At 42.6% G+C, this 23,198-nt stretch overlaps 1 protein-coding gene across 5 annotated transcripts in view; it reads left to right on the top strand.

The window, feature by feature from the left end:
• LOC134359957 (uncharacterized) overlaps positions 1 to 23,198 on the top strand; it is a 192,714-nt gene that overhangs the window by 97,272 nt on the left and 72,244 nt on the right. For 3 of the 5 annotated variants that reach the window (XM_063073858.1, XM_063073857.1, XM_063073855.1), the window contains exon 9: positions 599 to 664. In XM_063073858.1, the coding sequence (XP_062929928.1) occupies positions 599 to 664 (66 nt within the window). Of the gene's footprint in view, positions 1 to 598; positions 665 to 10,538; positions 10,617 to 23,198 lie in introns of all 5 variants that reach the window. The other 2 variants (XM_063073856.1, XM_063073854.1) reach the window with 1 other exon arrangement.

Raw genomic sequence — 23,198 nt, 5'->3', positions numbered from 1 at the left:
TTTGAGCTAAGATTAGCCAAGTAGTCATGAATATAAAGAGAGTAGAGCAGTGGGCTCTGAATGAACAATGGCCAGAGTTAGGCCAGAATGAACAATGCCATACACAAAATGGGTGATCTTCACTTACACTTAAAATAAGTGGTACCCATGTTTTTAAAAAAAAATGCAAGACTGCCATAGTCAAAAATAGTCCATCAGCAGCTAGAGCTCCATAACATAGAATCAAGTTGTATAAGATTCTATTCACAATCTTGTTTTTGTGAGTGTTTTCATGTGCATGTAAACATACATAAAATGCACACACTGCAAGTAAAAGAGAATACACTTATTTCTATTCTAAAACTCCTAATCTACGTTCTTTGAATGTTCCTGTTTTGTTCTGTATTTACAGGAAAATGCAGTTGTATATTGAAGTTATTGGGAGCCAGCCCCACTTGTTGGCATCATGTGAATATGATCACTGAGATAATAGCACCTACTTAAGGATGACTCAGATAAATGTTTGAATTCCTAAAACAATATTACTTGTTTGTAATTTTCATAAAATCCAACAAATATTTAATTAACGTTGTTTCCCTTTTTGTGTTTTGGAATATAGATCTCCTTTTCAAGTCAGGAGTAACATGGGGCCAATTGATACATCCAGCAGGATATATGCTCCCAGGTTAGTGTAAATAATAAAGCTGGGTTTATGTAGTCATTTTTTTTTTTGGAAGTTTAAACATAGAACAGAACAACACAGGAACAGAACCTTTGCCCCATGATCTCTATGCCAACCAAAATGCCAAATTAACAGACTAATCCCATCTACTTGCACATGATTGGTATCCAGGTTCATGCATCTACCTAAATGTCTCTTACATACTACTATCACATCTGTCTCCACCATGTCCCCTTGTAACACCATTGAAGGAAGGATGTGGAGGCTTTGGAGAGAATGTAGAAGCTGTTCACCAGGATGTTGCCTGGATTAGGATATTAGCTATAAGAAGAGTTTGGATAGACTTGGATTTTTTTTCTCTGGAGTGCGGAGAGACCTGATAGAAGTTATAAAATTATGAGTGACTGAGATAAGGTAGATAGTCAGAGTCTTTTTCTTCAGGCAGAAATGTCAATATTAGAAGGCTTTATGGAGATAGTGAGAGTGGTGAATCTGTGGAATTCTCTGCCACAGCAAACTGTTGAGGCCAGTTCATTAGCTATGTTTAAAAGGAAGTTAGATATGGCCCTTGTGGCTACAGGGGTCAGGGGGTATGGAGGGAAGGCTGGGTTCTGAGTTGGATGATCAGCCATGATCATAATAAATGGCGGTGCAGGCTCGAAGGGCCGAATGGCCTACTCCTGCACCTATTTTCTATGTTTCTATGTAACACATTTACATTATGTGTGTAAAGAAAATACATCTCCCTTAAACTTTCTCACTATCTCCATAAAGCCTTCTAATATTGACATTTCTGCCTGAAGAAAAAGACTCTGACTATCTACCTTATCTCAGTCACTCATAATTTTATAACTTCTATCAGGTCTCTCCGCACTCCAGAGAAAAAAAATCCAAGTCTATCCAAACTCTTCTTATAGCTAATATCCTAATCCAGGCAACATCCTGGTGAACAGCTTCTACATTCTCTCCAAAGCCTCCACATCCTTCCTTCAATGGTGTGACTAGCACTGGACATAACACTCCAAATACAGCATTATCAATGTTTTATACAGTTGCTGCATGACATTCTATTGCTTATACACAATACTCTGGCCAATGAACGCAAGCTGCCATATGCTTTCTTTACCATCCTATCTACTTGTGTTGCCACTTTCACAGAACTTTAGACTTGGACCCCAAGGCCCTTCTGTACTTCAGTGCTTTTAAGGGGCCTGTCACTTACTGTGTAGGCAGGACCCTTAAGTTCAAAATATAAAATTGTCCTGCTGCTCAGGACTCAGTTGAAAGAGTATGAGCAGCTAGGGAACAAAATTAAAACACAGAACCACAAAGGTTCTGTTCCAGCCCGTATATACCGTGAAATACCCTGCCTGAGTCAGTGGTGGAGGCAGATACACTAGTGAAATTTAAGAGACTACTAGGCAGGTATATGGAGGAATTTAAGGTGGGGGTTATGTGGGAGGCAGGGTTTGAGGGTCAGCGCAACAATGTGGGCCGAAGGGCCTGTACTGTGCTGTACTATTCTATGTTCGATGTTCATACAAAAGATACATCCTACAGATGAGGAAGTATTCCAAACGGTGGATAAGCAACCATGGCTGACAAGGGAAGTCAAAGACAGCATAAAAGCAAAAAGAGAGGGCATATAACAAAAATTAGTGGGAAATTAGAGGACTGTGAAGCTTTTAAAAACCAACAGAAGCAACTAAAAAAACATAAGGAGAGAAAAGATGAAATATGAAGGTAAGCTAGCCAATAATATCAAAGAGTACCAAAACTATTTTCACACATTTGAAGAGTAAAAGAGAGGTGAGAGTGGATATTGGACTGGTGGAAAATGACCTTGGAGATGCAGTAGTGGGGACAAAGAAATGGTGAATGAAATTACTAAGAACTTTGCATAAGTCTTCATTGAGGATTGGAAATAACATCTCCACCTCCACATCAGTCAACACTGATGCACCACAGGGATGTGTGCTTAGCCCCCTGCTCTACTCTCCCCACACCCACGACTTTGTGGCTAGGCATAGCTCAAATACTGTCTATAAATTTTCTGAGGATACAACCAGTGTTAGCAGATTTTCAGATGGTGACGAAAAGACCTGCCGGAGCGAGATAAACCAGTTCATTGAGTGGTGTCACAGCAACAACCTTGCATTCAATGTCAGCAGGACCAAAGAGCTGATTGTGGACTTCAGGAAGGGTAAGATGAGGGAACACAAACCAATCCTCATAGAGGGATCAGAAATGGAGAAAGTGAGCAATTTCAAGTTTCTGGGTGTCAGTATCTCTGAGGACCTAACCTAGATGCAACATATTGATGTAGCTATAAAGAAGGCAAGACAGCAGCTATATTTCATTAAGAGTTTGAAAAGATTTGGTTTGCAACTAAAACACTTGAGAACTTCTACAAGTGTACCATGGAGAGTGTTCTGACTGGCTGCATCACTGTCAGGTATGAGGGAGGTGGGCTCTACACAAGAATAAAGTAAGTTGCAGAAACTTGTAAAATGAGCCAGCTCCTTCATGGGTACTAGCCTTTGTAGTATCCAAGACATCTTCAAGGAGAGGTGCCTTTGGAAGGCACCGTCCATCACTCAGGGTATGCCCTTTTCACATTGTTACTGTTGAGAAGGAGGTACAGAAGGCTGAAGTCACATACTGAGCGATTCAGAAATAGCTTCTTCCCCTCTGCCATCCAATTTCTAAATGGACATCGAACCCATGAACACTACCTCACTACTCTTATATTTCCGATTTCTTTGCACTGCTTATTTCAACTTAACTATTTAATAGACATAAACTTAATGTAATTCAGTTTTTTTTTGCTATATTTATTTATCATATATTTCATTGTACTGCTGCCATAAGGTTAACAAATTTCACGACACATGCCGGTAATATAAAATCTGATTCTGTGGAAAACACTAGCAATATGCCAGAAATGCCGAAGTGACACGGGGCAGGAGTGAGTCTAGTTGCTGTTACTAAGGAAAAGGTGCTGGTGAAGATGAAAGATCTGAAGGGAAATAAGTCTCCTGGACCACAGATGAACTCCACCCCATGATTTTGAAAGAGGTAGCTGAAGAGATTGTGGAGGCATTAGTAGTGATCTTTCAGGAATCACTAGATTGCGGAATGTTTCCAGACAACTGAAAAATTGCAAATGACACTCTGCTCCTTAAGAAGGGAGGGAAGTAGAAGAAAGGAAGTTATCGGCAAGTTAGCCTGACTTCAGTGTTTGGGAGGATGTTGGAGTCCATTATAAAGGATGTGGTTTCAGGGTACTTGGAGGCACATGCTAAACTAGGTCAAAGTTAGCATAGTTTCCTTCAGGGGAAATCTTGCCTGACAAATTTGTTAAAATTCTTTGACAAAATAACAGGCAAGATAGACAAGGGAGAGTCAGTGGATATTGATTACTTGTATTATCAGTAGGCCTTCGACAAGGTGCCGCACATGAGGCTGATTAACAAAATAAGAGTCCACAGGAAAAGGTACTAGCATGGATAGAAGATCAGCTGACTGGCAGGAGGCAAAGAGTTGGAAAGAGGGTGGTTTGAGTATCTCAGAAACTGCTGATCTCGTGGGATTTTCATGCACAATGGTCCTAGAGTTTACAGAGAATGGTGTGAAAAATAAAAAAACATCCAGTGAGCATCAGTTCTGTGGGCAAAAATGCCTGATAACGATAGAGGTCAGAGGAGTACGTCCAGACTGGTTCAAACTGATAGGAAGGAGACCGTATCTCAAATAACCACGTGTTATAACAATGGTGTGCAGAAAAGCATCTCTGAACACACAACACATCATACTTTGAAGTGTATGGGCTACAGCAGTGGAGGACCATGGGCAAACACTCATTGGCCACTTTATCAAATACCTACAGGAGGTACCTAATAAAGCATTCACTGAGTTGTGGAATCAGTTTGAGTTGTTCAATACCCAGAAAACAAGGTGGAAATTATCTATAGGCTCTCATGGTGTACAGTATAAATCTAGAAATCAGGAAGGTATAATAAAGAAAGTACTAGTATTATGGGGGGGGTTAACTAAAGGGGGCAAATCAAAATAGCAGTAATAGTGTGTAAGATAAATTCTGAATGCATGCAAGATGGCTTTCACTGTCTGTGTACATACATCTACTGATGCTTCTGGACACATCTTCAGTGATGTTCCTGGAATCATTGGGTGTTTCGGGTCTCTCAACATCATACAACCTCCTCCAGGTGACCCAGCCGGGGCTGATCGGACCCCAGCTTGTGTCTAGATGGCTAGCTACTTATGACTCCATGGCTTCCCTCTCTTGAGCCACAGCTATCTTGAGGCCCTCTCTGCCACATCGGTGGTACTGTGGATAGCTCTCCTCTTCCTCTCTCCCTCGATGCCCAAATTGCTGAAGGCTCTAACTAAGGAACGGGCTGCGAATCCCCTACAACCAACCTCCACTGGGAGACACCTCGCTCTCCATCCAGCCTGCTGACAGTTGCTGACCAGTCCTGAGTACTTGGAGAGCTTCCTTTCAAAGGAATGGTGCTGAGGAATCAGTGAAGAACAAGTCATTGTTGAGTAATAAAGAGAGAAAAGATCAAATATGAAGGTAAGCTAGCCAATAATGTAAAAGAGGATACCAGAAGTCTTTTCAGATACCGTATATAAATAGTAAAAGAGAAGCAAAAGTGAATATTGGACCGCTGGAAAATGACAGGAGAGGTAGTAAAATGGGCCAAAGAAATGGCAGATGAATTGAATAGGTACATTGTGTCACTCTTTACTGTGGAATCCTCCAAGAGGACCACAGCTTGTCGGGGTTTGAAAACCTGCGTGCTTCAATGACCTGGAGAGCTATGCTGGCTGGAGTCAGGGCTTTATAGTTGGGCTCTTGGTAGGGTTATCACCCATGCTAGATAGGTCAAAGGGTAGAGCCAGACTAAGAGTGGTCCAGTGGTCCTCCAGATTCGGGGTTCAGCTCGGGGCAAACAACTCTGACTGGTAAAACAAAACTGTTAATGGAAGCAGCAGTGAAGAATCCTATGTACATCTGTGTGTGATGGTATTCCTGAGTCTCCATCTGGGACTTGCATAGCTGCCCCAGAGGCCCTTCATTGCTGCCGTAAATGCTTGTGGTGTAATGGGCAGTAAGTCACTATGGAATAAACCAGCAGCATGCCAAAAATTTAAGAGAGTCAAGGGGCAGAACTGTAGTCACTAAGGAGAAAGTGCTTGGGAGGCTGAAAACTCTGAAGGTGGATAAGTCATTTGGATCAAATGGACTATACCCCAGGTTTCCGAACGAGGTAGCTGAAGGGATTGTGGAAGCATTGGCCGTGATCTTTCAAAAATCACTAGATCTTGGAATGGTTCCAGAGGTCTGAAAAATTGCGGTGTCGTTCCACTCTTTAAAAAGGGAGGAAGGCAAAAGATAGGAAATTATAGGCCAGTTACCTAACCCCTGTGGTTGGCAAGATGTTAAACTCCATTATTAAGGATATAGCTTTGGGATACTTGGCGGCACATAATAAAATAGACTGAAGTCAGCATGGTTTCCTTAAAGGGAAATCTTGCCCGACAAATCTATTGGAGTTCTTTGACAAGATAACATGCAGGGCAGAGAAAGGAGAGTCAGTAGATATTATTTATTTGGATTTTCAGAAGCCGTTTGACAAGGTTCTGCACATGAGGCTGCTGAGCATGATAGGAGCCTATGTTATTATAGGAAAAGTACTGGCATAGACAGAAGACTGGCTGACTGGCAGGAGGCAAAGAATAGAAATAAAGTGGGCCTTTTCTGAATGGCTGCTAGTGACTAGTGGTGTTCTGCAGGGGTCAGTATAGACTTTTTTCACATTATCTGTTAACGATTGGGATGATGGAATTGAAGGCATTGTGGCCAAGTTTGCTGACAATACGAAGATAGGTGGAAGGGCAGGTAGTGTTGAGGAAGAAAGGAGACTGCAGAAGGACTTGGATAGATTAGGAGAATGGTCAAAGAAGTGGCAGATAGAATACAGTGTAGGAAAATGTATAGTCACGCACTTTGGAAGAAGGAATAAGGGTGTAGACTATTTTCTAACTGAGAGCAAATTCAGAAATTGGAGTTTGAGTCAGTAGTAAGGAAGGCAAATGTAATTAGCATTCATTTTGAGAGGACTAGAATATAAAAACAAGGGTGTAATGCTGAGGCTTTATAAGGAATTGGTCAAATTGCATTCGGTAGTTTTGGTCCCCTTATCTAAGAAATGATGTACTTGGAGAGGGTCCAGTTTGAGTTCACTAGAATGATGCTGGGAATGAAAGGCATAGCATAGAGAATGGTTTGATGGCTCTGGGCCTGTACTGGTTAATGTTCAGAAGAAGCATGTGGCATCTCATTGAAACCTATCAAATATTGAATGAGTGAACTTCGAGGGGATATTTCCAATTGTGGGAGAATCTAGGACCAGAGGGTATAGCCTCAGAGGAGGAATTTCTTTCGTCAAAAGGTGGTGAACCTGTGGAATTTATTGCTACAGATAGCTGTGGAAACCATATTATTGGGTATATTTATAGTGGAGGTTTATGGATTAATAAGGGCATCAAAGGTTATGGGATAAATGCAGGAGAATGGGGTTGGAAGGTATGATAAATCAGCTATAATCGAATGACAGATCAGACTCAATGGGGAGAAGGACCTTTTTCTTCTCCCATGTCTTTTGGCCTTATGAGAGGGGGTTAATGAGCCTTTCTAGAAAATTTTACAATTTAGACTTTAAGCAATTCAGTTCAATACAAAACCAAAGTATTCAGCATAAACAGAGTATAAAAGTATGAGCAGAAATTTGATTCATAAACTGCAGTGAAGGAAATTAAATGTCAAAGGTAAGGGCTTATAATGTTGCCCAAAAAAGTGAAAAGCTTGTGAATTGGAAAAATTTCAAATTGAACAAAGGACAAAACATTGATAAGGAATGGAAAATTAGAATATGTATGCAATCTAAACTTAAAACTGGTTGTTTCTCGGGGTCTGAGGAAGACTACATTGTGCAGGGTGGCAGTGTTTTTTATTTCACGAGGCCAAGTTGTGAGCTCGACATCAACCTGGAACGGATGGAGAGCGCGCTCGGGGCGGTCTGTCACTGGATCAAACTTGGGAACCTCCGTTCTCGAGCCCAGCACTGATCTCACTGCGCCACCAGCTGACCTGTTGCACAATGTAACCAGTGCGTGAAAGATATTAAAGTGGAAAAGCCTTGCACAGAGACAATCCCACTCTCTCGGCCTCAGAAGTCAGGATCCAGTGGCACGAAGAATTGTTACGTCTGGCAACTTGCTTGGCTGCATTGGGTGGCCGCGTCTTCTTAAGTGCTCTGCGCCCTACGCACTCCACAATGCGCTGCTGCAACACCTTCTCAGCCGCTGAACCCCCAGGGTTTCCTCTGCCTGATCCACCGAAGCAGTCTTCACATGCTGGGATGAGCAAATTCCTATCTCACCAAGAGTTTCAGACTCGTTGGCTACCCTCACCTGGTTTAGCCGGCCTGTCGAAGCCGTTGCCCGGGGTGTAGCCATTGTTGCATGCAAACAGCTACGAGGAGCCACAGGTGAGAGCTGCGCATTGGTGGGAACCAATAGATGACGAGCCACTCCAAGGAGTGCGACAAGCCCTCCATCTAGAGGTGCTACCCCTCCCATGCACCCTGGGTGCATCTAGTTGTAATAGAATAAACATGATAATATATTATAATATATATTTTAATATCACATTTTCTGCATATACCCAACTTGGTTTACAGATTAGACAAAATCACTAAACAGAGTATTACATACACCCTTGGAGGTTGACCAGCGGGGGTGTGGGGATATAGGGTTGCAGGGGACAGGGGTGCTACCTCCCTGAAATGAGTTTTTGCAGGGTGGGATATCTGAATATGGCTTGGAGAAAGTAAGATGCTGACAACTTTGTCATGCTCCTGCTGTATTTTTTATCAGCACAGATCACATTTGTGTGGTGCTGTCAAAGTAAGTAACTGAGTTCATTTTGAGTGTTGTTGGAACTGCCCTATCCAGACTAGTGAGAGTCTGTTATTATATCTCTGATGTGCCTTTAGATGGTAGAAAGGAATTAGAGCTGTCTGGATGTATATGACTCATCATGGGATACACAGCCTTTGATCTATTCTAGTAGTCACAGCACCTAGTATGAGTAGTGATACTCTGTTCGGACAATTTAAATGATATACTAGAAAGACAGGGCATCGGGATCAGAAGCAAGAGCTGATTTCGCTCACTCTCCCACGATGTTCACTCCTCTCTCTGTGGCGCTGAGGCTATGAAGACCACCCTAGCTGCTGTGCTCCATGCTTGCAAGTATGATGGACTGGCTTTGGGTCTATTCCGGGCTACACTGGGGCTCATTTTGGTTTGGAATGTTTTTGCTTGCTTCTACGGTTTGTATGATTTGTGGTTCTTTGTCCCTTTCTCTGCGCATCAGGTGTTAGTCTTTATTTTATTGTTCTTTTAATTGGGTTCTTTTGGGTTTTTTGCTTTGTGGCCGCCCGTAAGCAAACAAATCTCAAGGTTGTATAATTTGTACATGTACTTTGATTGAACATACATGATAGATCCAGTTGAGCTTGATCAATGGTAATTACAGAACATTGATAATGAAGATGAATGGGTTGTAGCATTAAGTAATATCAATATACTGTAATTGAAAGTCCAGAATTAATTGTTGTAGATGCTCATTGCATGTTGTAACATGAATGCTACACATGAGCACATGTCTAAATATTGCCTGTGAATTGGACAGCACGGTAGCATTTGACGGCACAGTAGCATAGTAGTTAGCATAACATTATCACAGTGCCAGCAACCTTGCTGTATGTAAGGACTTTGTACATTCTCCCCATGACCATGTGGGTTTTCTCCAGGTGCTCCAGTTGCCTCCCATATTCCAAAGATGTATATGTTAGGAGGTTAAATGGTCACATCGGTGTAATTGGGCTGTGCGGGCTCGTTAGGCCAGAAGGGCCAGATTCTGACCTTGAGATAGGTCACTGAAGAAGTAGCTGCAGAAGGTTAATTCAGGGATAATGCCCCAATAAACTCCTGCAAAGATGTACTTGGAACTAATGATCTTCAACATGTACAACTATTTTCCTTCTTGTGAGATAACAGTATTCATCTGCAATGTATTCAACATTGGCAATGAGGCAATAGAGGTCCTTAATGCCATATCCAGTCAAATATTGCCTAATTGTTGATGTCAGTCGCTCCTATTTCACCTCTAGAATTCAGCTATTTGGCCCATATTTGAATCAATATTGTGAGAAGTTCAGGAATCAAATGGCCTTGGAAAAACCTAACTGGACATCAATGAGCAGATTAATAGATAACAACACACATCAAAGTTGCTGGTGAACGCATAGATAATAAGTGTTTATTGGATAACACTGTTTCCAACATCTTGAATTGTTGTTGAGAGTAGCAGGTGACATACATATATATTCTTTCATCATACATAACCAGATACTGATATTTTTATTCATGCAAATAAAATAGTTTTTATAAATATTGCTACTTACTGACAACCAACTAACAAAGGTTTCTTACTTAATATGTAGGGGATTATTTCTATTTTTAGGGATTCAACACTATTTTTACTTTAAAAATCCATGTTAACATAATATATGATTAACCTTGTATAATTAGGTTAGAGAGTTGTACAGTATGGACATGGGCTCTTAGGCCCACCATGATAATGCTCTTTCTTATCTGCACTAAGCATGTTGGCTTGTAAAAGGGCCATATGCTTCTATACCTTGTGAATAATAACATTTCTCTGTTTTGATTTTTATTTTCTCTGTCCCTTTGTTTTATCTTGTTTTTGCTTTATTAGGTCTTTCAGTCCTAGATTTCCCGAAGGAAATACATTCAAAGAAAAGAGCGTCGTAACAAGTGGTACAGCAGCTCATAGGTCAGTGTGATGGCCTTGTCAATAAGAATAGCAGAAATGTTTAATCACACTGTAATGATTTAATATGCAATCAGATTCCAATAAAATTATGTGGGTCATTGGCTTGTTGATTTATTCTGGGCTCCAGGCCTGTAATCCACATTCATTGTTTAAATTCCAGTTTAGCAGCTGTGGGATGTAAATTCAAGTTACCGCATATATCTAGACTTCATAAAAAGCAAGATTCAGTGACAGCAACTATTAAAGTATTGCTTACCAATATTCTTCAGGTAAGGAAATCTGCCATTCTTATTCGGAAAGGCCTGTATATGACTCCATACCTACCATATAGATGACTGTTAACTGCCTCCTTGGTTAATGAGCAGTTAGTTATGGATAACAACATGATGGTATTATTGGCAATATCCACACATTACATGTGTAATTTTTTTTAATGTTGATGTAAAAAGGGTGCAATTTATGACCCATTGCATTAGATGCCTGAAACAGTGGCTGGTTGCTCAGCATGTTATGTACAATGGGACACTAAGTAAATGTACAACAGATGGTAGGTAATATGAAGAAATTGCCAAAATTCATAACCTACATCGGCTGCACCATGGTGAATCCATATTCCACAAATCATATTTTTCACACCAATCTGCAATGAAATGCCCCATGTTAGAGGAGAGGCCTTGTTCTAAATTGCAAGGTTCTTCCATGGACAGTCCAACACTCTGATAAAGGTAGCGGTTTGCAGAGTGAAGAGGATTAGCTATGTTACCTTTATCATTCTAAGCATGCTTTCATAAGAAACTATTTGACAGGTCTACAGAGATGTCACTGAGATGCTTCTTATAGAAGCCTGAAGGTGCACACAGTGATTCTGGAAGAGCTTTTTCTCCCTTGCCATCCGATTCCTAAATGGACATTAAACCCATGAACACTCGCTCACTTTTTTAATATTATCTCTGTTTTTGCATGATTTTTAATTTCACTATTTAATATATATATATTTTACTCTTTTCTGTATTATCATGTATTGCATTGTACTGCTACTGCTAAGTTAACAAATTTCACGACATATGCCAGTAATATTAAACATTATTTTGATTCTGAACATGTATTCTTCCACCACCAATGTGACAATTAGGGTGGCTCTGTGGCTCAGCTAATGAGAACTGCTGTCTCACATCCCCAGCAACCCAGGTTCAATTCTTATCTCAGGTGCTGTCTCTGTGAACTTTGTGCAGTTTTCCCTATGAGTGGGTGCCTTTCCTCTAGGTTCTCCAGTTCATTCCCGTGTTCCATATTTGTGTGGGCTAGTAGGTTAATTGAATTCTGTAAATTGCCCAAAGTGAATGGTCGAATCTGAATGAAGCTGAAGGAATTGAGGATAAAATGAGAATGGATGAAAAGTGTTTGACATTTATCATGGACCTGATACACTCAAGTACATTTTTCCATACTGTGTGCTTCTATGGCAGGGGTTCCCAATCCAAGGCTTATTGGTATGAAAAAGATTGGGAACTCCTGCTCTGTGGCATCTGAAATTGTGCTGTTTTAAGGCTGGGATTATTTCCTTGTTCACAGAGTCTTTGGAATTCACTATTGAGCATATTTGTAGAGGTTTTAAGCTTTAAGGAAAATAAGATTTGTGGGAATATCAAACGGAGCAGAGATAGAAGAAAAGCCATGTTTTTATTGAATTGTGGAGAAAAGTGAGGTGTCTAGACATTCTACTAGTGCTATTATTTAATCCAATCATTCTTGAGATCTTGAAGCAGAAACTCACGATGAAGCCGTATGAGTCCTAAACCGCATGAGTGGTTGATCTGTCTTCTCCCCAGAATGATAAACACCGGTCTTTAGCCAATTTGATTCGGTGCATGTGATATCAAGAAATGGCTAAATGCAGGGGATACAATAACTGTGGCGTTTCTCTTCCTGACGAACTTAATGTACTCGACGCAAGATTCGAACAGAAGAGGAGCGTCCCGTTCCCTCCGGATGAACCGGATCTGGTGGCATCGAGATTCATCGTCACCGAGGAGGACGTTAGAAGGGCCTTCCTGAAGATAAATCCAAGGAAGGCGACGGGCCCAGATGGCGTCCCAGGACGGGTTCTCCAGGCCTGTGCAAGCGAGCTAGCTGGAGTGTTTGCTGACATCTTCAACTGCTCTTTGCTTCAGTCTAAGATCCCCTCGTGTTTTAAGAAGGCAACGATAATCCCAGTGCCACAGAAGAGCAAGGTGGCATGCCTGAATGACTATCGACCTGTGGCTCTGACATCAATTGCTATGAAGTGCTTCAAGAGATTGGTTATGGCACACATCAACCACAGCCTACCAGTCAACCTCGACGCTTTGCAATTCGCCTACCGGAGCTGCAGGTCAACGGCAGATGCCATCTCTCTGGCCCTACATTCCTCCTTAGAACACCTGGAGAATAAAGACACATACGTAAGGCTCCTTTTCATTGACTACAGCTCTGCCTTTAATACCATCATTCCAAATAAACTGATTCCTAAGCTCCGGAACCTGGGCCTCAGCACTCAGATCTGCAGCTGGATCTTCAACTTCCTCACAGACAGGACCCAGGCTGTAAAAATAGAGGACAAGCTCTCCTCTACAATCACTCTGAGCACTGGTGCCCCACAAGACTGTGTACTCAGCCCCCTGCTGTACTCACTGTACACCCATGATTGTGTAGCCAAGTTTCCATCAAACTCAATATATAAGTTTGCTGATGACACAACAATTGTAGGCCGTATCTCAGGTAATGATGAGTTTGAGTGCAGAGAGGAAATTAAGATCCTGGTGGCATGGTGCGAAGACAATAACCTATCCCTCAACGTCAGCAAGACAAAGGAATTGGTTGTTGACTTCAGAAGGAGTAGCGGACCGCACAACCCAATTTATATCGGTGGTGCGCAAGTGGAACAGGTCAAAAGCTTTAAGTTCCTCGGGGTCCATATCACAAAAGACCTGACTTGGTCCAACCAAGCAGAGTTCACTGCCAAGATGGCCCACCAGCGCCTTTACTTCCTGAGAAAACTAAAGAAATTTGGCCTGTCCCCTAAAACCCTCACTTTTTTATAGATGCACTGTAGAAAGCATTCTTCTAGGGCGCATCACAACCTGGTGTGGAAGTTGTCCTGTCCAAGACCGAAAGAAGCTGCAGAAGATCGTGAATACGGCGCAGCACATCACACAAACCAATCTTCCGTCCGTGGACTCACTTTACATCGCATGCTGTCGGAGCAGTGCTGCCAGGATCATCAAGGACACGACCTACCCAGCCAACACACATTTCATCCCCCTTCCCTCTGGGAGAAGGCTCAGGAGCTTGAAGACTCATACGGCCAGATTTGGGAACAGCTTCTTTCCAACTGTGATAAGACTGCTGAACGGATCCTGACCCGGATCTGGGCCGTACCCTCCAAATATCCGGACCTGCCTCTCAGGTTTTTTTTTGCACTACCTTACTTCCCATTTTTCTATTTTCTATTTATGTTTTATAATTTAAATTTTAATATTTGCTAATTTTAACTGTTTTAAATATTTTAAATATTTAATATTTATAATCCAGGGAGTGGGATGCACAGAATCAAATATCGCTGTGATAATTGTATGTTCTAGTACCAATTGTTTGGCGACAATAAAGTATAATGACACAATGTTGAGCACCATTTGTGACTCCTCTATGATAGGAGACCTTGTTGAGGATGATTAGGATCCAAATGCTGGAGTGTCTGAGGCTAGGCTCAAGACACAGAATAAAACTGGATTGAGAACTGAGCGCAAAACAAAATGCTAGACAATATCTCTGGTTAGGCTAATGATTGAGGATTGAGGACTGAGGCTCCATTCAGGTGCTTTTTAAGTACTCAACTTTTGGCACCCAAAACATGTTTGCCAGTTAACAGGTTGGTCCTGAATCTTTAAAAGGGCCGTGCAAGTTATCCGTATTCCAGAGAATTAGAGCATCTAAACCCTGGAATCAGGTGCGGTTGGGTGCGTGCCGTGACAGGATCCCTTCCCCTTTGGCCGACTCTTGACAGCCCTGGCTGCTCAGAGAGATGATGGTAGTCATGGATGAGAGCCGGATCCAGGCTACCCCTTTTAGGAACCCAGCACTGTTCCTCGGGTCTGAATCCTTCCTAGTCCATGAGGAACTGCAGAACACCCCAAACAGTTCATGAATCCAAAATTCTTCTCACAGTGAAGCTCTGTTCCCCATCGACAAACCTGGTTGGCAACGGGACTGATGGTGGTGGGGCTAAAGGGCTGGTGTTCACAGGTTTGAATTTGGAAGTGTCGAAAGTGGGATTGATCTTGAATGTCTTGGGGAACTGCAAAGCATAAGCCACCAAGTTATCTTCCCTGAGAATCTTGAAGGGTCCTAGACGCCACTTGGAGAGGCTAATCCTGAGTTGACAAGCTGCAGACTGGTCCCTCCATCTTCTTTTCCAGTTATCCTTTATTTCAGCCTTCCAGGTAGAAGCTAACAAAATCTCCCTTGCCTTAGTCCATTTCTCCCTGCAGTGTCGGATGAGATCTTGGGCAACAGGACCCCAAACTTGGCTTTCTACTCAGGAAAAAGTGGTGGAGAATACCCAAGTTGAATCATTGGACTTGTTTCACACTGGATAGTTGTGGACAAACTCTGACTGCATGCATCTTACTAGGGTCCGTATTGAGATTGTCATAATGAAACTCAAAAATTAAATGGTTGTTACATGAAATTTGGATTCCTCCAGCTTGATGTAAAGTCCATGATCAAGAAGCCCCTTCAGGATATCTCTGACATGAGCAACGTGTTCCTCCATGGACTTCTTGAAAATTAGGATATTGTCCAAGTAGACAAAGGTGTACTTATGGAGAGCATCCCGGAGCCTGTTGTTTATAAAGGCCTGGAAAACTGCTGGCGCTTTCACAAGGCCAAAGGGCATGACCAGGTATGCATAGTTGGTGTGTTGAATGCCATCTTCCACATGTCACTTTCCTTCCTTTATGTGAACCAGATTGTACATACTCCGCAGTCTAGCTTCAAGAATTCCCTTACCCTTTGGAGAATCTCAAAGGCAGTGTTCATGAGTGGAAGAGGGTAATGATTCTTGACTGTTACACGATTCAGCCGTCTATATACATATCGGCGCAGTGGAAGAGTTGGGGCCTTTCCCTTGCTGAAGACCTCTTCCAAATACTTGTAGACAGCAGGGATTTCTACCAGCTTGGGTGCTGCAATTAGCCCAGCACCTTCCTCCAAGGATGACTCCTCAGGCTCATTTAGGTAGCAGGGGTGATTCAGCAAACCCCACAGTCTCCTCCATAGATTCACAAGAGTTCTTTAGTGAAAACAGATGCCAAATCACAGTCCAAGTCCTTGTCCATATCCTCAGAGCAAGGCGCAGCAAACTGTCTCTATGTTCTGGGTCTGGACTCCAAAGGTCTCTGTTTTGGAGCCTTCTTCTTAGACAGGACCTGGCAACTGGACCCCTTTGGCTTAGCTGCTAAAGTTCCAGACTGCTTGAGCATCTCTTTGGCTTCTTCCTGAACTAGAGATTGTACACCACTGACTGGGCAGGGTCAGGACTCGCAGGGGCCTGTTGGCTGGAGCCGGCTTGTCTTCCCTTGAAGGCAGGGCTGAAGGCTCCAGGTTACCCTGAACGGAAGTCTGACCGCTTGTCGGCAGCTGGTCTTGGGTGAGTTGGGGTTGGAACACTAATCCGAAAACGTACCTTCTTGCAGTGACTGGACCATGCAATGATCCTCCCTTCTTTCCAGTTCACAGAAGGGTTCACAGAAGACAACCAAGGGCGCACAAGGATCAGGAATATGTAGGAGACTCAGTGATATGGAAACTAATGTCTTCCACATGATCCTGTATCCTCATCCTCATCCTCATCCTCAAGACCAATGTCTGCTGCTGGATCTGCCCGGAACCAAGGGGACGGCTGTCCAAGACGGTTGCCAGCATGGGCTGGTTCAACTCCTGCAGTGGTATGTGAGCCGATGGGCAATCCCCAAGTCCAGGAAATTTTCAGCTGCCCCTGAGTCCAAAAAAGCATTCACCTCTCGTCAGTTCATACCCCAGCCCAGGAGATCATCCCCCTCAGCATAACACCAAAATCCATGATGTTGAGAGTAATGGCTGCTACCGTCACAGTTCTCCTGACACTGGACAGTCTTAACAGTGCTTCCAATGGCTGCAACTTTGGACGTTCAGCTCACAGGGACCTGCCTCCCCATAGTAATATCAGCAACCTCAGCTACAACTCTGTAATATCTCATCAGAGGAGATTATTATGCAGCCAATTTGCATGGATTGGACAGGATTCTGAGCAGGAGATGGACTGGACATGGTCCGAGATTGGGGGAGGGGGTGGTGGGTGGAACTGTGATGCGTTGAGGCCAGGCTCGGGCTAGCCCTCTTCAGTCTCTTGATGTAGTTCCAATTGCACTCTGCCGAGCGATTTTTGAGATGAATGGAATAGGTCAGTCAGAACCTCTTAAGTTTTCTGCTGGCTCTCTCGAGATGAGGGCATCCTTCAGTTCATCTCAGAATCCGTGGTGGTATAGAATGGCCAAGGCCTCCCTGTTTCAGCCACCCTGTTGGGCCAAGGTTCAAAACTTGATAGCATAACCGGCCGCTGATCGTCTGCCCTGTCGGATCTTCATCAGACAGTCTGAGGCTCCACTGGTTCTGGGAGGGTGCTGGAACACTTTCCTCATGGAAGCCATGAACTCCTCCCAATCCAAGAAAACCTCCAACCTTCATTCCAATGTGCAGTGGCCCAGGCCAGGGCACTTCCAGTCAGAAGGCCACCTTTCCGTGCTCCAAAAGGAACCAGGACAACTAGAGTTCAAATACTAATGAGCACTGAATGAGGAAGCCATGGCAAGAACTCGGGTCACCGTCGAATCTTTCTGAGGTTGGAAGATGCACTGGCTCTGCAGGGTGACTGACCGGCTCTCCCGAGTGACTCTGGCTTCCTCCTTGTGGAAATTAACAAATGGCTTGCTGGTTGTGTATCTCCAGGCTCTGTCTGGAATTCTTCTCGCTGTGGCTGGCCACGGCGGACGAAAGACTCTGATACCCCACTGGGTCCATACTGGCTCAGTCCAAGGCTTGGATCAAGACACAAAATAAAACTGGATTAAGAGCTGAGCACAAAACAAAACGCTGGACGATATCTCTGGCTGGGCTTAAGATTGAGCACAGTCACTCCGTTCAGGTGCTCTTTAAATACTCAGTTCTTGACGCCCAAAACATAAATGCCAATTAGCAGGGCGGTCCTGACTCTTTAAAGGGGCTGTACCAGCTATCCATATTCCAGAGTGTCTAAACCCCGGAAGCTAGCACAGTTAGGTGCATATCATAACATCCTCAGGTAATGAAGCAGTCCACATACAAGTGCAGCAAGGGCTGGACAATATCCAGGCCTGGGCTGATAGGTGAGAAGTACCGGATAATAATGACTTCAACAAACAATATCCAGCTAGTAATCTCCGCCATTCAATGATATTACCATCTTCTAAATTCTCCACATCAATATAGCTATAGAACTGATCAAAAGCTAGGAATGCCGTGTGAGTAATTCACTTCCTAACTCCCCAAAGTTATGAGTATCGTGGAATATTTTCCACTTGCCTGTACAAGTACAGCTTCAACAGCACCAAAGAAGCCCAACATCATACAGGATGTAGCAGCCCACTAGAGAGACGGTCTATCCAAATACTAATAACTCAATCAATCGTGAAAACACAGAAGCTGCAGTTTGTATGTCCCATAGGATGCACTGCAACAACTCACCAAGACTCCTTAGGCAGCACTTTCCAAACCCCCAAACTCTAACGGCTACATGGACAAGAGTAGCAAAAGCATGTAAACACTACCACCTGCCTGGAACTTAACATCCAAGCCAGACACCACTTTCACTGTCGCTGGATCGAAATCCTGGAACTCCTTCCCAAACGTCATCATGGGGATACCCACACCTCATGGAGTGCAGTGGATCAAGAAGGTAGCTCACCACCATCTTCTCAAGCAATTAGAGATGTTTGAATTAACTGCTGGCTCAGTCTGTGACGCGTGTATCCCTTGAATGAATAATATGAAACAAAAAAGCCTTTCACCTTGAATAATTAATTTTGAATACTTCTAATGTAGTCCCTTTAATGTTTCTGTTCCCATGAATACGGAGTTAGAATGTGAAGTCATTACCATATTCCCTTCATTCTGGTCTTTAAATAAATGCATTTTGTACATGTTGTACATATTATATATTTTTTTGATATCGTTTCTCTCTTTCAGTGACCAAAAATGCACGTGGTGTGCTGAAGGTGAATTAATAATCTTCATTGTCTCCTTATTTTTTATGTATAATTAACTGGGCCTAGTCATGACCTTTTGCTCAATTGTTTTTTGTTTGATACATTAGAACCATTATATTACAGTAGTTCACTTATATGTGAGTTTATTATTTAATTATCTATTTTCTTGGCAAGTATCATCTCCATTCCTATGTTGTACAGAATTTCTCTAACATGTTCATCACACATAAAATACAGGAGGAACTCAGCAGGTCAGGCAGCATCTATGGAGGGCAGTAAACAATCGATATTTGAGTCCTTTGGTCTTGCCCCAAAACTTCAGCTGTTTATTTCCCTCCATAGATATTGTCTGACCTGCTGAGTTCCTCTTGCATTTTGCGTATGTTGCTTCATATTTCCAGCATCAGCAGTCTCTTGTGTCTAATGCTCATAATCATCTTCAGTTGCTGTGCAAAAGTCTCGGGCAAGTATAAACCTAAAACTTTTGCACAGTACTATATATTGATCCAAAGTTTATTGTGTTTCTTGATTTCTCTAATAAACATTGAAATTTTTCCTTGTCATAATGAATATGTTGAAATTGTATGGAGTTAAAAATATTGACAAGATGACTGGTTAATTATTGTATATATTATGTTTAGGACAATGTGTGAGCTTGAGGGGAACTTGAAGATAATTGTGCTTCCTTAACTCTGCTGCACTTATCAGTTTAATGATAAAAACCACAGATCTGAGAGTTGGTGTCAAATAAATCTTGCTGACTTGCTGCAGAACATCCTGTGGATTGCACCTACTCCAGTGAAATGAGCCTGTGTGGAGGAATAAGATGGGCTGCCAATCAATGGATTACTTGTTTCGGATAATACTGAATGTTTTGAGTAATTCTGTAGCTACATCCAGCAAGTCTTTTCTTTGATTCATACATTATAGAAGATTGGAAGTCTTTGGAAAATCAAGTTATTTGTTTTTCCAATAAGATGCTCAGTTTCTCACCAAGCCCAGTAGCCATGGAACTTCTGTGGTTGGTGTAGTTAGTTTATGGAAAGCTTACTTATTTATATTTTGTAACTGTCTCTTTCAGTGGAGCTACTTCAACTTTGATAATAAATTTGTAGGTTGATTTTCAGAAATTTATCATATGCATTCTTTTCACATAGAAATTTAGCATATCATTTAAAGAAAATTATTCTTTTTTTTTGCAAATCCATGTTTGCATTGACTATATTTCAAAGATTCCACACCATTGTGGAATTGACAGTGCGGGCACCTAAAGCTGCACAAAGTGAGGACATGCACTGAGAATTTGGGCATAGACCTCAGTATTTTACAATGTTCTGTCCATAGGTGCATGGAAAGATGAAGCTATATAGGGTACCTTTGTAATTTTCGTACACCTATGAGCAGAATGTGGTGCATGGCAAAGTGGTTAAGGTGTTTGACTAGCAATCTGAAGGTCGTGAGTTCGAGCCCCAGCCGAGGTAGTGTGTTGTGTCTTTGAGCAAGGCACTTAACCACACACTACTCCAGTCCACCCAGCTGAAAATGGGTACCGGCAAAATGCTGGGGGTTAACCTCACGATAGACTGGTGTCCTATCCGGGGGGTGGGGGGGAGTCTCATACTCTCAGTCACTTCACGCCACAGAAACCAGCATAAGCACCGGCCTGATAAGCCTATAAGGCTAGGGACAGACTTTAACTTTAACTATGAACAGAATGTTGTAAAAGAATACTGAGATCCATGCCTAAAGTCTCGTGCTCAAATTTCCAAAATAATTCCCTGTACTTGCTAATTGTCCAATAGTTTAAAACAATTTGGTGAAATGTGAGGTTTCATTCATTTGGAAGATTAGAAATGATATATTCACTTCTCACTTCATCATACAGACTCACTATTCATTTCATCATAGCCTTGGAAAAATGTAAAAACAATGAAATGTATGATATTCAGAATATTAGTTGTATTTAATGGATCCTAGGAAATTGAAAGCTGATGCTGAGATCCATCCTAATGTGGGCTGAGACACATCATCAATGATGTAACCTGGGGAAGTGATGTGTATTGGGTCTTTCAACATCAAACACCCTCATCCAGGCAACCCAGTCAGGTTTGAACAGTGATCTGGGCTGAGCCTGTGATTGGTGTCTAGCTTTGACAAAGGCGATGGGATTACTGGGTTGGCAGAGGTGCTTACTGTTGTTAATGGCAGAGGAGGTATTTTCTGCCACTGCCTTCAGCAACTGGTCATGGTGCCAGTGGTAGCCTTTTCCCAGGGCTTTTGGGCAGTTACTGAGGATGTCAGGGCAGAGAGGACATGATGGTGCCTCACTTTTGCCCCAGGTGAAAAGGTTCACTGGACTAGGCAGAATATTGTACTCAGCTTGGATCATGAACTTGATGTGTTAGGGTTCTGCCTGCCAGATGTTGGAGCAGGAGATTTTCCACTTCAGCACACCCTCCCACCTTTCCCATGCTCCCTGTTGCCCCGTTCCTACCATCTTGGTGGTAGGCACTTCCTCGACAGCTGCTCGCACCTCTTCCTGGATCAGTTTGCGTCTGTCCTTGCCTTTACCCCTGTTGAACCAGGTTGAAAAGAAGCTGCCCAGCCCTGCCTGTCCAGACGCCACTGTCCCTACCAGATCCTTGTGGCTCAGATGTGACTCAACCATCTTCACTGCATTCTGGGCCTCCCACTTTCTGTCTGTTCGGACCCCAATGCTTGCTGATGAGACTTTGAGGTCACTGGAATCTCTGTACAGCAGCAATTCTCTTGTACAAGAAACCATAAACTCATTATTTAGGCTACTAAAGGAAAGCTGCATGTTATTCCTCTTCCTGTACAGAGCAAAGCTGCTCAGGCTAAGTGGGATGACAAGCCATCTTCAAAAGTACCCATTGATCTTTGTTTCAGGAGCCTCATCTGTGAACATGGGTACCTCATACACCATCATGGACCGGAGGATTTGGGGGCAAATGCCATGCTGACAAACATAAATGAGAAATTCTGCTTTCCATTTACATCAGATTTCCCGATCAAATTTGGTTTGATCGAGACTACCTTAGGCAAAGCTGTGTAATTGACATGAGGCTACAAGATGACAAATCACTATAAGTGGTAAAAATATGGAAGTTAATCAGTCAGATTTCTAAAGGAATTAGTTGAATTTTCATTAATTGGTCTGAACCTTCGCTTTCCGGCACTATTTCTATCATTGAACATCTCATTTTGTTTTCTTCTTTTGACTTTTATTAAAAGCTATAGACTTGCAAACTTTTCCTTACATATTTATCCAATACCTCTTGAAACTCACAATGGAACCTGTCCCTATCTCAGCTGCAGGCCGCGCATTCTCACCTTTCTTAAATGCCATTTCCATCCTGTTGGTAACCCTAATTTCTCCTACATCAGCAATCTTATATTAGCCGCTCAGCTATTTGTTCCAGGTTTCATGTACCAATAATATAGCTCTCAAATGTTTACAGCAATGCTGAATTGAAACCTACCTTCAGGGTCTGTCTTAGTATGTCTTGGGAGTAGTTTGTAATGACAGAGGACTCTCCAGTATTTCATACATCCCCTTTTTTAGCTATTGGCAGTACTAATGGATTTTTCTTAGGCAGCGTTGTATTTCTCTACTCCCTGTCCTGCTAAGGGACCTGCTGATATTTTCAGACTTAAAAAAAAAAATCCATTCATTCCTTATACAGGGTGCATGCTGAGTCCAGTGTACAAATAGCAAAAGGGACAGCAAGTGACAGAATGCTTTGAGATGTTGGTCATGACTAGACTAAACTTCTGCCTCGGCAAGGACCTGGTCCCACTGCAATAGGTCAATGGCAGATACAATCTTCACACGGCCTTAGACCACCTGGACAATACAAACACCTATGTCAGGATGCTGATAATCAATTATAGCTCAGCATTTAACACCATCATTCCCACAATCCTGATTGATAAATTACAGAACCTGGGCCCCTGTACCTCTCTCTGCAATTGGATCCTCAGCTTCCTAACCAGAAGATCACAATCTGTACTGACTGGTGATAATATCTCCTCTCTGACGATCAACACTGGTGCACCTCAGGGGTGTGTGCTTAGCCCACTGCTCTACCCTCTCTATACCCATGACTGTGTGCCTAGGCATAGGTCAAATACCATCTATAAATTTGCTGATAGTACAACTATTGTTGGTAGAATCCCATTTGGAGATGAGAGAGCGTACAGGAACGAGATGTACCAACTGGTGGAGTGGTGTTGCAGCAAC

The sequence above is a fragment of the Mobula hypostoma genome, chromosome 21, assembly GCF_963921235.1.
Source record: "Mobula hypostoma chromosome 21, sMobHyp1.1, whole genome shotgun sequence".
NCBI classification, from domain to species: Eukaryota; Metazoa; Chordata; class Chondrichthyes; order Myliobatiformes; family Myliobatidae; genus Mobula; species Mobula hypostoma.
This window is presented reverse-complemented; position numbering and strand designations above follow the sequence as displayed.